This window comes from Lissotriton vulgaris, chromosome 3_1 (assembly GCF_964263255.1).
Source record: "Lissotriton vulgaris chromosome 3_1, aLisVul1.2, whole genome shotgun sequence".
Taxonomy (NCBI): Eukaryota; Metazoa; Chordata; class Amphibia; order Caudata; family Salamandridae; genus Lissotriton; species Lissotriton vulgaris.
Genome location: NC_141689.1, coordinates 492,870,918 through 492,888,626, shown reverse-complemented (window position 1 = coordinate 492,888,626; position 17,709 = coordinate 492,870,918). Strand labels below are relative to the sequence as shown.

Genomic DNA, 17,709 nt, shown 5'->3' with positions numbered 1-17,709 from the left:
ATTGGCACGAATATTCTGTTTATGACTTAAGTGGGGATTTCTACAACACAGAACCAGGATTACACGTAAGTAACATTTCCTTCTAGAATATTTTCCTCTACAACTGTACTCCTTGAGCTAACACGATATGCCAGAAGGGCCTTAGCAGGATCATCACAGGGAAGAGGAAACTAGGTGCCCCCAGCAGCACATTTCTGGAAGTATGATAAATGCAGGTATGTTTTAAATCCATTCAATTATCTTGAGTTGGAGCGAAGAACCGTATTGCATGGTCAAGTCTGAGTAGTTGGGACAGCAACCCACGGCCAGTGTGAATCTATGCATCCTTTGCTGTTTGACAACCCATTTACCTTGCTTGAATTTTAGTTTCCCTTCTACAAGAGGCTTCTATGAAGGGCACCCCCACCTCGTTCCAAAAATTCAATCTTTGGCTTGTTTCCAGGTCAGTGGTTTATGTACTACGTTCAGGGCTGCCTCTGTCATGAAACTTTAATTATTTTCCTTTGACAAGTCCAAACCCCCTTGGTACCACTGTAATGATGTTTGTGAGTAGTCCAGGGTAGCCTCATGACTGGTGCACTTATTGCAAATTCAAGCTGCCTCCTGGGAGTTTTGATGTTCACGATTAGTATTATAAAACCCATACCCATAACAATCTTTTCCACTTATAAAAAAAAAAAACACATCCCCTGCAACTGGACTTAAGCATTGACCCCGTGTTCAAATACTTGAATACCAGAATGCTTTCATCACCCAAGGCTTGTGCAAAGGGATATTGTAGATATAACCATAGGAATACATGCCAAGAAAACCAGTGGAGGGTCTCCCCAATCTCAGTGCACACCACCACAAGCACAAGTTCTGCAGTCTGGGGGGGGGCTTCCTCTACATCAGTGGCCGCCTTAACTCTCAACTCTTCAAATTGCCCAACATCTCTACCCAAGTTGTTGCCAAAAAGGTAAAATTGCAGGCGATTCTCAGGACAAAGAGAAAATATGGTGGTATTGGCACACGTGCTCTGATGGTTGGTGCTTTCTGTCCTTTAAAGTAAGTACCTTCTCTCTGAAACTCAAAATACTAAATGCATAGGATTTCACATCCCATTCTGACAAGAAAAGCTAATCTGAAGGGGTTTTGGCTGTTTCTTGCTCAACTGCACGTCTAAGAACTGCACTTAGAAGACTGAAACGGGGATAGATTAAAACGAAACATAATTGAGGACAAAAAACCTTAGGTATTTTGAGAACTAGTATGTTGAAGTTACTAATATATGAACGTATTAAATGAAATTAAGAAATAAAATAATTATTAAATGTGCTTTATTTTAATAAAGTGATGGTTTGATTAAAATAAACTGTTACTTTTAGCTGGAACAAACACATGATTTCAGTTCGTGAAGCCAAAGTACTACCAAGACCAGATCGAGTGGAATGGCGAAATAAATTTATTTGTGTCGAGGGTAAGTTGGCAAGGCACTTTTAATGCTTCACTCTCCAATTTACCGAGTTGGTTATGTTTTCATTAAACCATGTACTTGTTTTTACAACCATTATTTAATGCTAAAGAAAATGCTGAACATCGAAGGAAAATGGTATAGTTCATCTTGAGATAGATAAAACTATATGGCAGGCAAATGATGGTATGGAAATCGAGTTTCAGTGAATATTTGTTAATTGTGCATCACCAAGTACAATGTCTGTTCTCATCTTACTAAAATCTATGTTTCCTTCACACTTCAGAAGTACAAAAAAGTGCTTCATTTTGCTTTCCGAACTGCTGAATTTGTACAGTTTATTTACAGATATTTACATTTTGTTCTGTTAGGAAAAAAATGACATCTGCCAGATTTACTTTTACACTTCATGTACCCCAGCAGAATTGTCACATAATTCAGTTTATTTTTCTTTCTACGACTACAAAGTGCAAGGAATTCGTAAACACCAGTCTCCGTATTAAAAAATAAGCAGAAGACATAGCCTGACATTGGACCTCTGCCTTTGAAGCACAGCAAATGTGACACGATAAATACAAAATTTAAATGCATCTGTAATCTGAAAGAGACTACTAGTTATGGATTCCTCACCTTAGAACTATCCCCAGGCGTCGGACTGGATCAGAATTTTTCTTCAGCAATACCCCATGCTCGTCGGTAGGTGGCGTCAGTTGTCTCCGCGTTCGCCATTTGTAGTTGTGATCGCTGGAATGAAGTCACGGTATCTGCTTAGACGCCGGCCTAGCGCGCTAAAGTCAGTTCTCTCTTTTTCCGCGCTAGCCAGCACAGATCCGGAGAGAGCAGTACCTAGGGTCAATTTTTGACATTTTTGTGCTTTTTTTATTTTTTTTATTTACATCTTTCCAAGTCGTTTGGTGGACCAGCTTCAAGCCTTGTAGCTCCTGCCTCAAGCTGATGTCGGTGTTGGACCCTCATCTTGTGTGCCTCTGGTGCCAGGAGCGTGACCATGCCCCGAAGTCGTGCTCCGACTGCCGGGCCATGGTACAGAAGTCTTAGCAGGAGCGGTCCCAAAGTCTTAGCGGGAGCGGTCCCGAAAGCTTCTGGAGACCTGGCAGTCATCTCAGTGCCGCTCGATGTCCCGGTCTAGAGGGAGGTCGTGGGACCAGACGCAGAGCCATCATCACCACTCCTCGTCGAAGTCTTCGGTTAAGTCGAAGCACAAGAAGAAGGCGAAGAAGCACTGTCGCTCTTTGCTATCTCCCTGTCCGTCCGCCAACACGACGCGGGATGCAGAAGGTAGTCGCCTGCCTCTGCCGGCAGAGCCTGTTGGTTCGACTCCGGCCTTCCCTCCCTTCCTGGGAGCCGGAACGACCCCTGCCCAACTTTTACAAAGCCCTCCACTCTATCTTTAGGCAGCCCAACTCTGCCGACGCGCCTTCAGGTCCAGCGGACTCAGCTGTGAGTTCTAGGCCTTCGGTGCTGGTGGCTTTGCCTCCTGCGCGGAGGGCCACCAGGGATCCAGGCCTGGATCGGGATCGGTGCTGGTCGACCTAGCAACACCTCCTTTTGTGCTGAATCCATTGGCCACACCTCCGCTCCCTCTGACGCTAGTTGTGTTCCCAACCGATATCTACCCTAGTCGCCCACTCGATGTGGACACGGGGCCGGACCGACGCCGGCGCCGACTAGTAATTTTGTACTCCTGTTCTCCCCTGGTGTCCCCTATCGCCCTGGGCATCTACCAGTGGAGGGTGAGGAGGAGGAGGGTCTGTGGACCCTCTACCAGACCAGTTAGAAGAACAGGGCTGGATAGAGGAGCTGGGTGAGACTAGTGGTCTGGACACCTCTCCAGTCCTTGGCATGCTATCTCCCCCTACCGGGGCTACGAAGGAGGGTGCATCATACGCAGTGGTGTTGCATAGGGCTGCTGAGGCCTTAAAGTTTGAGCTTTTTGCGTTGACGGTCAGGACTAACCTCCTGACAGAGGTGCTTCAACCGGCAGAGCACCTACTGCCATTCAATGAGGCCCTCATGGACATCCTTTTGGGCACTTGGTCCAAGCCCAACACAGTGGCCCCTATGGATAGGATGATTGCCCGACGCGACCACCCAGCCCCGGGTGACCCCATTTTCCTCTCCCAACACCCACCCCCGAGAGCTTGGTAGACTAAGCCTCAACTTCCAAGGGCGCATTCCCTAACTCTCCACCTGATAGGGAATCCAAGAAGCTGGACCATCTTCAGAAGAAAATGTTTTCTTCCTCCAGCTTAGGACTGCAGTCGGTGAACACCACATGTCTCTTGGGCCTTTACTCCCGTTTTGTGTGGGACACAGTTGCGCAGGTGCTGCCACAGACCCCGGAGGAGGCCCAGGTCGTTCTCTCGTGCAGTTGCCAACGGGAGAGATGCAGCCAAGTTCGCCATATGATGTTGAGTGGACACCGCCGACTCGCTGGGCAGGACGGTTTCAACATCGGTAGCCCCGAGACGCTACGCCTGGCTAAGGTCCACTGGCTTTTTGGGTGATGTCCAAGCTACACTTTTGGACATTCCGTTTAATGGCCGTCGCTTGTTTGGCGACAAAGCAGACGATGCACTCGAGCGCTTTAAGGACTCCAGAGCTACGGCCGTCGCTTGTTTGGCGACAAAGCAGACATTGTGCTCGAGCGCTTTAAGGACTCCAGAGCTACGGCCAGGTCCTTGGGCCTCGCTTCTACCTCTCGGCCCGCGCAGTCTGGTTTTCGCCCATTTCGTGGCTACGGAAGGGGTGCCACGCCACGTTTCGCACAGCCCTGCACAAGCTGTCCAGCCTCTGCGCGGCCATGGATGTGGGACCCACTGTTGTGGTTCTGGGAGCCAGTGGGCGGGCAAATCCACCAACTCCCCCTCTGCAGCAGCCTCCAAGCCAGCTTAGTCCAACCTTTCAGGCCCACTATTCACCAGTGGGTGGCAGGATTCGCCATCACCTCCCCCACTGGCTCAACATCACATCGGACAGGTGGGTTTTGCAGATAGCCCAAAGGGGCTACTCCCTCCCCTTTGTGACTATCCCTCCATCCAATTCCATTGCATGTCGGAGGATCACTTGGCCCTTCTCCGCCAGGAACTGACGGCCCTCTTGGCCAAATGAGCCATCAAGTGAGTTCCTGCCCCAGAAGTAGGTCGTGGTTGTTATTCCCACTACTTTCTGGTGCCCAAGAAGGACAAGGGCCTGCGTCCTATCTTGGATCTCAGTAACGTCAACCGCTTCCTCCGGAAGGAGAAGTGCAAAATGTTGACTGGCTCAGGTCCTGTCTGCCCTAGACCCTGGAGACTGGATGGTAGCGTTGTACTTGCAGGATGCTTTTTTTCACATCCCTGTCCTGCCGGCCCACAGACGTTCCCCTACGGTTCACTGTAGGCCACGAGCACTTTCTGTTTACCATGCCCCCCTTTGGCCTTACCAGCGCCCCTCGGGTGTTCACGCCTTTCATCACAAGTGGAGTTGCAGTCTTCTATACGCCTTTCCGCCTATACCACTTCTACCCAAAGTGCTGAAGCGCGACCGGGACTAAGCCATTCTTGTGGCTCCGGACTGAGCACAAAGAGTCTGGTATCTCGAGCTCTTACACAGGGCCATCGATTCTCCGATCAGACTGCCTCTTCGAGAGGACCTCCTGACGCAGCAGCAGGTGACGGGCCTTCACCTCCTTGCGTGGAGATAGTGGCGACAGTTGACAGCTTTCGACCTTCCTCCTGAAATCTGTAACATTATCTTGGCAGCCAGGCGTCCCTCCAACAAAACGGTATATGCCTGTAGATGGAACAAATTTGTGGCATGGTGCGCAGCAAAGGCTGTGGATCCACTTTCTGCCCCCTTTCAGAGGATCTCCTCTTAATTCTTTTATTAGACCAGCAGTGCTCTGGGCACTCTCAAGGGCTATCTTACGCCCATTACGTCCTTTCTTCGCCTTCCAGATCAACCTTCTCTTTTCAAGTCCCCTATTGTAAATCGTTTCCTTAAGGGCATTACTCACTTATTTCCTCCTATCCCTTTCGTAATGCCCCAGTGAGACGTGAAACTGGTTCTGACCTATCTTACGCACGATCCTTTTGAGCCGCTACATAACTGTCCTTTGACACTCAAAACTGCACACTCAAAACTGCCTTTTTTGGTTGCCATCACCTGCTCGCAGGGTGAGTGAGCTTCAAGCTCTTTCTTCCAAACCTCCTTTCCTGGCTGTTCATCCGGACAAGGTTGTCCTTCCCACTAGGCCTTCTTTCCTTCCCAAAGTGGTTACTTCCTTCCATTTAGGACAGATCATCACTTTGTCCAACTTCTTCCTGCCCCGCTTTCTTCTAAAGAGGAGGAGAGGCACCACCATCTGGATCCAAAACGTGCGCTTTCATTCTATCTGAATAGCCCAAAACATTTCAGAGTGGATCGTCAGCTCTTTGTTGGCTATGTGGGCGCCAAGAAAGGCCGGATCGTGCAAAAGCAGACCATCTCACGATGAGTCGTTCTTTGCATCGAAATCTGCTGTTCCTTAGCGAAGAAGCAACCTCCAGTGGGCCTGCGGGCCCAATCCATCAGGGCGACGGCAGCCACTACTGCTTGGGACGTGGTGTCCCTCTTCATGAAATCTGCCAGGCAGCCATGTGGGCTTCATTACACATGTTCACCAAACATTACTGCCTGGACAGCCAAGTCCGGAGAGACTGCTTTTTTGGCCGTTCACACCAGAAAGTCCTGGAGAAATGAACTTAGTTCGCAGACCCATCTGGGTTTTGTATTGCTGGGGTATCTATTCTAAGGTGGCGAATCCATAACTAATAGTCTTTCAGATGAACAAGTTACTTACCTTCTGTAACAATATATCTGTAAGAGACCTATATTATTTATGGATTCGACACCGCCTCACCGATCCTCCCCATTCTGCGAACTGACTTCTAGGGTAGGAGACTCCCTTTCAGAGCCCTAGTTTTGTGCAACAGTGGTCAGTGTCTTGCATGACTCTGCGCTTCTGGCGTGGAATGAAGTGTAAAGAACTGACGTCCGTGTGCAGGAGCGTCGTCTAAGTAGATACTGCAACGTCATTCCGGCGATAACGACGAACACTGAGTCGACCGACGCGCAGGGGTACTGCTAAAGAAAAATTCTCTGGATCCAGTCTGGCGCCTGGGGGTAATTCTAAGGTGAGGAATCCATAACTAATATATGACTCTTACAAATATATTGGTACCAAAGATAAGTAGCTTGTTCTTTATTGCCTGAACTTTGGTGACTCACAAAATATCGGTTTGCGACCCGCCAGTGGGTCGCAACCCACAGTTTGGGAAACACTGGAGATAAGAGACAAGTGATAGTTTAAACTAACACTCTCAGTCTGACACAGCTGTAAGACCTATGTTGAAAAACTTGGCTTTTGCACTGGATAAGGCACATATGAGTTCTTAGATACATAGGAAGTTGGAGGAGGGTGTAAATCTGATACAGACTTCTAGCCGCAAGTTCCTTACCTTAAAATGATCCCCAGTGTCAGTCAGACTGGATTAGTCCATTTTTCGTGAGCAGTGCCCCGCGCTTCGGTAGGCGGTGCTGTTCATCTCCACATGACATCGTCTGTGCCGGAAGTTATGTTCGTGGTGCTTATATAGCCACCACCCAGGCATGCTGTTGTCTGTTCCTTTCTTTCTGCACCAGCCAGAGCAGATCTGGAAAGAGGTACCCCTTAGTCATTTTTTTATTCTTTTTTTTTTTTTTACGTTTATTCAAAGTCTTTTTTGAGGTTTACCTCCTCGTGTGCCAGGTATGTCATCCAAGAAGGCCTGCTTCAAGCACTGCGGCGTATGCCACTGACAGATGTCAGTGACCGACTCACACCATTTATGCCTCTAGTGCCTCGAGCAGGATCACAAGCCGAAGGTCTTCTCCAACTGCCGCACCATGCTTCCGAAGACCTTAAAGGAGCGTTTCCTCAAGCTTATGTCATCATGGGAGTGGTCATGGAGCCCGAGATCGTCGTCCCACTCAAAAGTCGTCAAGCCACATGGGCGAGTCCAAGTCCCAAAAGAAGAACAACAAGTTGATGCGTGCTTTGACTTAAGCTCGGGTCAGTGAGACGAAGGAGCATCACCACTCAAGGCCTGGCTCAGTGTTTGAACCAGCTCCTGGATCGGCTTCAGGCCTCTTAGCATTTCCGGGAGCTGGAGCGACCCTCAACCAATTGAGAGGGTTTTATGAGGCCACGCACCTAATCTTTGGGCGGTCCGTTCCCTCCGGTGCTCCTACTGGCCCGCGGGTTGGATAGGAGCCCCTACTAGATCCACGCTGGCGGCTCTGACACCAATCTCTGGCTCCAAGTATCCACAGATGGATCTAGATTGGCATTCGTTGCACCACCTCAGCCTTCCCCTCAACACCACCACCATTGCACCACCTCAACATTCTTATGGGCTAGATTGTTTGGATTGGGAGAGGTTGCTGGACCCGGAAGAATACCTGCCTTATTTGGAACAAATGGACTGGTGTATGGATCAGGGTGAAGCCAGTGGACTGGATACTTCCCCAGATACTGACATGTTTTCTCCTCCTACCATGGCTACGTAGTAGGGAGCTTCATTTTCAATGGTGATGCGGAGGGCGGCTGAGGTCCCATACCTTAGCTTGCCCTCTGTGGCAGTCAAGACTAATGTGTTGACGGAAGTGCTTCGGCTGGGAGTGTCCCCATCAGAACCCCTTCTCCCTTCCAATGAGGCACTTACTGACATCCTCCTTGGGATTTGGTCCAAGCCCAGCACATGAGTGTAGGAAGCTGGACATCTTTGCCGATGTCCCCCAATTACTGGATGCTGGTTTTTCGACTGACCGTGCACTGAAGTCTGCCTACCAGGCTCCAGTGCTAGTGTTCTTTCGCTATAACAAACTCATGTAAAATTGTAACCCAATTGGTAAGGATTTTAGCACCCTTGTAAGTCCATGCTAAATGGTACCTCTGGAATCCAGGGGAAGGGTACTAAAGATGGGTTCTATGAAAGCTCGAAAAAACTACGAATTTACTAGACCTGCAGGTCTAGTGACTGAAGTAATCTGCTTGACCTAATTGGAATGCTCTGGACCCATAAACGATTTTCAATGATGTGATCCAAATATTTTAATTCCTTGAACCGCCATTTTCTTCATTATCGCATATGAGAACACCTTCAGATATGCAAGATCGGCAAGTCTGCAGTACAAAAAACTCTTTTGTTTGATTTAATAGGCTAAACCTTTGCTCCATATGTAATACAAATCTAGCCACAGATAGGATGCACATGACCCCTGACGTGCCTCTTAGTTCATTAACAACATTATCATCGGGGGTAGGTATGTTTCTCAAATAATTTTTTATAAATACAGAACTAAAGCATGAAATGGTAGCACACTGTCATTCAATTGCAATCACAAAATTTTACATTAAAATGGCCACAACATTTCCCACTGATGTGTGGTTTTACTGATAAAATTATATAGAGTACCAACAATTATGTTTGGAAGTCAAATTTCTGTAAATATTTGTAATTTGCACATCACCAAGTAAAGTGTTTTTCTCCTTTTTAAATCTTTGTTTGCATCACACTTCAGTTACAATTTCTTTTTTATGTGCTTTCGTAATTCCGGATATATTTTAAAATATTAGTACTATTCATATACAAGCTATTTAAATGTTGTGTTAGGAGAAAACTGACATGTTGCAGCCTTGTGATTCACAATGATTATCAGACAGCTTACGTGACAAAAACCTCTAACTGTCGTAAGAAAAAGAAAAAGAAACTCAATTTTCCAAGGAGCAATTAGTAAAAAGACAAACTGACACTTGACCTCTTTCCTTGAACAGACCGCAAACCTGTCAAGATAAAAACAAGCTTTAAAGGCATCTATATTGCTCATTCACTTTCTGAATGAACAGAACGCCTGTTCCTTTCCAGATTATATTCACTCCAGAACGGACCAATCAGTGCTAGAAATAGCTCAACCTGATAAAATCTGACTCGCAATTACGAGTGAGCGAGTAGATTTTTCGAAGCCTGTATGGGCTGCAGCATATATTATGCCAACCAAACGGACCCCACAAACACTACATGCAGACTGCCATTGCAGGATATGTGAAAACACGACATTGCACACACCCTGTGTACAAAGCCCGCCAACTACATTTATTATGTGTAAGTCACTCCTACGGAGTGGAGTGCGATGTTTGCCGCATGAAGCTGCTGTCCCAAACAGACCCCTCGCAAAGCAGGTCTCCTCCAGCGGAGTCGTCTACGTGGCGGGGCTAGTTCTGGCATCATCAACGACATTTGCCTACCTCAGGTAAGCATTGCCCCTCTCCCTAGCGCGCCTCCGGGCCCCACTCAGGGGGGGTAAAGACTCCAGTTGGGACACAGCCGACGGATTTACCCTCGGCTCCAACGCGTACCCTGACTCTGACACTAGAGTCGCCGCAGGTAAGCATATGCCCCCTCTCCCTTGTGCACCTCTGGGCCCCATGGGGGGTAGGGGCTCAGGTTGGGACACCGCCGGCGGGTTTTTCTTCTGCTCCAACTGAGTGCCCTGACTCTGACACCAGAGTCGCCGCAGCGTCTGGTCACGGCCCATAGCGCTGTCGCACAGCCTTCCGAGGATCCCTGTGGCATCGCTGGAGGTGGCTGCGACGCGGTGCACAACACCGCTTCGACGTACTCTCCTGCAGGTTTCCGCCTCGGGAAATGTTGATTCTACGCTGCTCCAACTCTGAGCTGTTGAGGCCTTTTCGGAGGTCACTGACACCAGCTCGACTCGAAGGATCGAGACCTCTCGAGGCCTCTTCTAATGTCGCCGGCTCGACTTGCGGAGTCGAGGCCTCTTCGGAGGTCACCGATGCTTGCTCCAACTCGCCAGTCTAGGCCCTCCGATGCCGGTTTGACGTCTCCTCAACTGATCGACGTCAGTACAGTCTCCAGCCTTAGTAGTGGAGGATGTGGTCCCGGTGGGTTCACCACCCCCTGAGTCATTTCCCTGCTCTCAAGATCAGGTGCCAATGGAGAACTGGCCTACTCATCCTGCTGCTGAACCTCTAATAAGTGGCCGGTTTAGCTAGCGTCCATCACCTGCTGATGACTTGCTTTCAACCGCTTCGCGGTGCTACGGAGGCTAGTGGACGTTCGTAGGGCTGTTTGCAGGGTTGCAGACATTTTAAGGATGGAGCTGCCCTCAGTCTCTAGTCCTTCGGAGCCTTGCTGGCTATTCTCCGCCAGGGTGCGGGGAACATGGAACCATTGTTACTTTTTGCGGAGTCATTGTTTGACATCCTTCTCGGAACGTGGGCACGGCACTCCTCGGGGGGGGGGGGGGGGGGGGCATGGATCGTGCTGTAGCACATGTGGCCGGCTCCCACTGACCCCGTCTGTTTGACCCTCCATCCTGGAGCTGGAGGACTTGCGCTTCTGGCAGTTCTCTCTGTCACTCCTGTTCTGTTGCATCCTCCCACTCGGGAGTCTCGGTGGTTGGAGTCATATGGCCGCAATGTGTTTGCATCCGCTAGCTCAGGACTCCGTTCCTCAACACGTTGTGTGTATTTGCTCAGGCTACATTTCCCCTTTGGGACGCTGTTGACCTGCTCCTCCCCTCCTTGCCGGGGATCTCTCGTTCCGATCTGGCCCGCCTAATCAGTGATGGCCATGATGTGGCGCACTTTTCAGTTCGGTCTGCCATGGACACCACAGACACTGTGGGTCGTACTATGGCCAGGTACGTTGCCATACACCGCCAGAGCATGTTCAGGAGCGGCTTAAAAATATACCATTCTGGTACAGCTGGCTAAGCTGTCTTTCTGTAGTAGGGGATCTCTGTGTATAGTCATAATCTAGTGAATAGTCCCGCTCATGTGCGGGAACCCCGGAGCAATCAAAAATAATCTCTTAAGCGGTCTTCATTTTCAATCCTGCATAGACACTTAAGAGAGAATTAAAGACAAATAATGCAGCCTATACTTAAAAGGCTACACTGTCCAGTACTTCAACTAGAAATGCAAAGGATATTCCACTAACATCATTTTCAACACAGTCTGCCAAGTTTCACCCATAGAGAAACTTCCCCCTTCACAAAATCCTTGGAATCATAGGGAGGAAGGGATGGACAGACAAGCCCCCCATAGGCTGCCATTATGTGGCTTAAAAAGGGATACCGTGCCTTTAAGAAACTTTCCAGAACTTTCGGTATCCCAGAATGCACAGCACTTCCCTCCACTTTCAGTTCTTTTTGGAGGTGTATAAAGCTAGACCTGTAGCATTCAGTAAATTATTATTTTCTCCACCGGGGAGGAGGGCGGGCGCTTATGACTATAACAGAGATTACCCTACTACAGAACTAGTTACAGATAAGAAACTACTACTTCTGTAGTAGGGGATCTCTGTGTATAGTCCTAATCTAGTGAATAGAATGGCAAGCCCATCCCCACAACCAAACCGGCGGTGGCGGAAAATGACAACACCACTACTGTGCAAACAGATTTCGTAAAGAAGCCTGCCCAACTTGAGCATCAGCTCTGGCATCAGATTCCAGACAGTAATGCTTCTCAAAGGTATGGACCGACTTCCACGTGGCGGTCCTGCAGTTGTCTGCAATGAGAACATTACGGAGCAAAGCTGTTGTAGCTGCTTTGCCCCTGGTGGAATGAGCCTTCGGCTTACCCCTAAGGTCTTATTAGCCTTTTGATAACACAACTGGATACAGGACACAATCCACCTAGAGATGGACTGTTTAGAGGTAGCAAGACCAGTCCTGACCGACCCATAATTGATAAAAAATTGGTCTGAACCACGAATCCTTGGTCTTATCCAGATAGAATTTCAACACCCTTCTGAAATCCAGGGAATGAGGAGACCTTTCCGCTGGAGTGGAAGGATTCTGAAAGAACATAGGTAAAGTTATAGTCTGGTTTACATAAAAATCAGAAACCACCTTAGGAAGGAACGTAGGGTGAGTACGCATCACAACCGTAGCAGCATGAAAAACAGTATAAGGTTCCTGGCAACACAATGCCTGAATTTCACTGACCCTGCGGGCTGATGTGATGGTCACGAGGAACGCCGCCTTCCATGACAGGTGCTGCAGCAAGGCCTTATGAATGGGCTCGAAAGGTTCCTTCATCAGCCTGGACAGGAATATCCTTTGCATTTCTAGTTGAAGTACTGGACAGTGTAATCTTTTAAGTATAGGCTGCATTATTTGTCTTTAATTCTCTTTAAGTGCCTATGCAGGATTGCAATGAAGACAGTTTAAGAGATTATTTTTGATTGCTCTGGGGTCCCCGCACATGAGCGGGGCTATTCACTAGATTATGACTATAACAGAGATACCCCTACTACAGAACTGGAGTTACAGGTAAGAAACTACTCCTTACCTTTCTTTTGAGCCTATGCCTACCAACTTGTCTCAAGAGGGGCCTTCTTTTGTAGGCTTGTGCCTTACCCTATGTGGAGTATTTGTTGGCAATCGTGTTGCAACCTTGCCCAGGAACATTTGGCGTAAGCTGACTCTTCCTACTGTTGTAGGATTCCTCTTCTGGTGAGATCCATAGGATTGGTTTCTCTCCAAGGGTTACCATTAGTTGTCTATGGTTGGTCCGTAATACATCCCTGCCTCCATAGGGGGTTTTGTCATCATGGCGTGTTCCTACAACCTCAACCTCGCTGTGCACGTTTTGCCATATCTACTGGGGACAGTGTCCCCTGTTTCTTGTGGCTTCCACTGTAGTGTGTGTTCAAGCAGTATGCTCTACCGTTGTCATGACACTTGGTACTTCGTTCCTCTTGGGTTATAGAGACTGATGCCTGGATCCTTCTTTGAAGGTCTCGCTGCATTGTTTCTTATGTTGGCACAGAACTTTCTTGTTCTGTTTTCCTTTTGTCTGTCTGGGTGAGAGAGTCCTCACACCGTCCCTCGTCGGATTTGTTGTCTTTACAATGCTTGGTTCATGCTCCTTAAGGTGGGTCATGGGTCTGATGCCTGCGGTCCTGGAATTGCTGTTTCCGCCGTTTTTTCATCAGCCTCTTGACGAATATATTCTCCTGGAACTTGGTGGTTGTTTCGCAGACCCTCCTCCTATGGGGTATGGCTTTGGATCTATTCTAAGTTAAGGAATCTGCGGCTATATGGCTCTGTCAGATGGAAGAGTTACTTACCTTTGGTAACAATATATCTGGTAGAAACACAGTCTAGCTGCAAATTCCTTAACGCCCGCCCATCCTCCCCACTCTGCGAAGACATTTTCATATGGTGTCTTTCCACCTGGCCTCCCTCTTTCTGGTGGCCTTGGTCTTCCGGAGGTGTGCTCTTGCACCGTATTCTGGGGTAGGGTGTGTTGTTCTGCGTGGGGGTCTTAGGCCTCTTCTCTATCCTAGTGTTGGTTGGTGGCGCATTCTCGCATCTTCTGTTGGTGCAGGGTGTTTTCTTCGGCATACGAGCCATTTGGCTCTTCACTCCGTCCACGTTTTTTTAGGTGGCTTAAGTCTATACTTATCACTGCCTTCTCATGTTGATCCACCTGTGTTCTTCACGCGTGGAGTTATTTTGTTTTTACTTCCCTCCCACCCACCGCCCCCGCCTCCTTCTTTCTATGGCAGTCGGTTGGGTTGGGTTCTCTTTGGTACTTCAGTTCCTCCATCACAGGAGGGTGTGGGCAGTGAACTTCTGGTGGTCGTTCACTTCTAATCACTTGTTTGGCAACATGTTCTTTCAATATTGTAATCCTTTTACCTTCCCTCCCGTGGTGATAATCTATGTCTGCCTTGTTCTATCCTTTGTGCCGCAGCTGTTAGCCCCACAGCATAAGGCGCACCTTGGCGCTTTGTTAGGCCCTTGCTTGCAGCTTCCACCAGTCCTTCCTGGCACTGGGTGCTTTTTCAACTTACTTTGGATTATCATTATAAAATATGTACACTTTTTTTTTTTTTTATTATTATTTTTTTTTATTTACCACACACTGTTCCTATGCTATCACAGTTTTTTTCATGGCTCCGCATTGTGGTGCGGAAAAGTTTCCTGTAGTAAAACCGATGTCCGCACACTGGGAGGGGCGTATATGGCTCCACTAACGTCACTTCCGTGGACGACGTCCGGTCGGAGCCGGGCAACGCCGTCTCCCGGCGCGCAGAGGTATTGCTGGGAAAAAGAATTTCCGGATCCAGTCCGACGCCTGGGAGGATATTCCAAGTTAAGGAATCTGCGGCTAGACTGTGTCTCTACCAGATATATCATTACCAAAGGTAAGTAACTCTTCCTTCAGTCCTCACTCATGGACATGCCCTTTGACTCCTGTGACTTTGGAGACGAAACAGATTCGGTGCTGGAATGCTTTAAGGACCACAGGGCTACAGCCAGGCCCTCGAGGGCTTTATATGGTCCCTTGTCACTGTCAATCTGCCTTTTGCCTCCTTTCATGTCCACGGAAGGGGCATGCAACCGCATCTTTACCTGCCCTGCCACTGCAGTGCCAAACTTTTCGGCCTCTGCGTAGCCGTGAATGCTGTTTCTACTGGCCCTGTGGGTCAGGTGGCCAGCTGCCAGGGAAGTCCATCAAACGCCCCTGCAGCCTCCAAACCCTCCTAGTCTGCCTGCTTTTCATCATGGGCACCCAGTGGCCCGCAGAATACGCCATCACCTGCCCCACTGGCTGTCTATACCATCAGACAGGTGGATTTCACAGATTGTCCGAAGGGGCTACTCCCTCCCCTTTGAGGATACTCCTCCCTCCATGCCACCTACTTATGACAAGCTGACGGAGGACCACCTATCTGTTCTCTGACCGGAAGTGACGGCTGTTTTGGCCAAAGGAGCCATAGAGCGAGTGCTGGTGCCAGAAGTAAGTTGTGGTTACTGTTCCCGCTACTTTCTGGTGCCCAAAAGGGACGGAGGCCTTCTTCCTAACCTCGACCTGCATTCTCCCAATTTCTTCCTCAAGAAGTAGAAATTCAAGGTGCTCAGGACCGGTGTGTTCTAAAACATTGAGACTGGATGGTAGTGTTGGACTTGCAGGACGCATACTTCCACATTCCCATCCTGTCTGCCCACTGGCATTGCCTGCGGTTCACTGATGGGCCGCAATTATTTTCAGTTTGCTGTGCTCCCCTTTGGCCTTACCAGTACCCCAGGTAGTGTTCACTAAGGTGATGGGGGTGGTTGCAGCTCATCTGCTCAGGCTAGGGGTTCCAGTCTCCCCCTACCTCAACGACTGGCTGTTGAAGGTGTCTCCCACCGCCAGACTACGGCGGACCTCCTGCATTTGCTGAGGTTCACTATCAACATGCAGAAGTCGCACCTGACTCCTTCTCAGACGTTACCTTTCATCAGAGCTGTTCTGGACAAATGCAGGTTTAGGCTTATCCTCCTGAGGAGCAAGTCCAGGATATTCAGCTTATGATACCGATGTTTCAGCCTCTATCCTGGATTTCAGTGAGAATGACTCTGATGCTGCTGGAACTTATGGCCTTCTATGTCCTACTTGTAAATCACACCAGTTGGGGTATGGGGGCTCCTCACTGTGACCTGAAGTTCCAGTGGGCGCAGCATCAGCGGACTCTCTCCGATATGGTTCAGATATCGTAGGGAACTGCAAAAGACCTACAGTGTTGGCTAACACATCGCAATTAGGTCAGAGGCAGACCCTTCTCCCTTCCCTAACCAGATCTCACAGTAGTGACGGATGTGTCACTCCTGGATGGGGTGGCCATCTGGGAGAGGTGAAGATCAGAAGACTCTGGTCTCCTATGGAGTTAGGGCTCCACATCAACTTGTTGGAGCTTCTGGAGATCTGACTAGCATTGAAAGCATTTCTTCCCTCTGTCAAGAGGAAGTTGGTGCACGTGTTCACGGACAACACAACCACCATGTGAACTGTAACAAAGAGGGGGGTGTGGGGTCGTGGACCCTTTGTCAGGAGGCCCTATGCCTCTGGACATGGCTGGAACAGGACCGCATGAACTCTGCCTTTGATGCCTAGCGGATCACAAGTGGGGTTTCCAGTTGAAGGTGGCACAAGGTCTCTTTCAACGGTAGGGAGAGCCTTAGTTAGATCTGTTCGTCTCCAAAGAGAACGCGCCGTGTCAGGAGTATTGCACTTTGGAGTTTCCAAGGCGTTTCCAAGGCGGCTATCGCTTGGGGACATGTTGCGTCGCAAGACAAGCTCAGGCCTCCTGTACACCTTTCTGCCCCTACCACTTCTGCAGAAAGTTCTCAAGAAGATCAAGTATGACCGGGCCCAAGCCATTCTTGTGGCTCCGGACTAGGCACAGGGAGTCTGGTATCCTGAGCTTCTTAAAATGAGCAGCGATCCTCTGATTAGGTTGCCCCTTCGGGAGGCTCTTCTGTCGCAGCAGCACGGGAGGGCCCTCCACCCGAACCTGTCAACTGTCCGCCTATTTTTGTGGAGATTTGGCGACAACTGTTGATAGCTTTTGACCTTACTCACGAAGTTTGTAAGGTTATCTTGGCGGCCAGGCGGCCCTCCCCAAGTCGATATACGTCTGCTGTTGGCAAAAATGTGTACAGAAAGGTCTATTGATCCTCTTTCTGCCTCTGTTTCTGATATTCTTCTCTTTATTCTTACCCTTGCCTAGCAGGGCTCTGCTCTGGAAAAACTCACGGGTTATCTTTCTGCTCTCCTGTGGCTGCCTGACCAACCCTCATTATTCTAATCCCCTGTTGTAAATAGGTTCCTGAAAGGGACTGTAAACGTTTCCCCCTATGCCCTTCATTATGCACTAGTGGGATCTCAACCTAGTTCTCACTTTCCTCATGTGTGCTCCCTTTGAGCCACTACATAATTGTCCGCTCCAGTTGCTCACCATCAAAACAGCATTCCTAGTGGCTATTTCATCTGCCAGGAGGGTGATTGAGCAGCAGACTTTATCATCCAAGCCTACTTATCTCATGACATTCCCGGATAAGGTGGTGCATCGCACCCAAGCCTCATTCCTTCCTAAAGTGGCGAGCCCATTCCATCTGGACCAGTTGCTCACACTGCCCAGCTTGATTGCTCCTACGCATCCCTCTAAGGAAAAGGAGCGTCTCCATTGTCTGGATCCAAAAAGAGCATTTTTGTTCTACTTTGACTGCACAAAAGAGTTCTGGGTGGACAGCCCACTCTTCATGGTTAATGTGGAAGCTAAAAAAGGTCCGGCAGTACAGAAACTAACCATTTCACATCTGGCTGGTAGAAACGTGAACTTCGCTGCAAACGTTTGCTAAACGCTACTTCC

At 48.9% G+C, this 17,709-nt stretch overlaps 1 protein-coding gene across 1 annotated transcript in view; it reads left to right on the top strand.

Moving 5' to 3' along the window:
- TENT2 (terminal nucleotidyltransferase 2) overlaps positions 1-17,709 on the top strand; it is a 569,767-nt gene that overhangs the window by 495,111 nt on the left and 56,947 nt on the right. Inside the window, exon 12 of the mRNA XM_086960733.1 lies at positions 1,368-1,459. Coding sequence (XP_086816859.1) covers positions 1,368-1,459 — 92 coding nt within the window. The remainder of the gene's footprint in view (positions 1-1,367; positions 1,460-17,709) is intronic.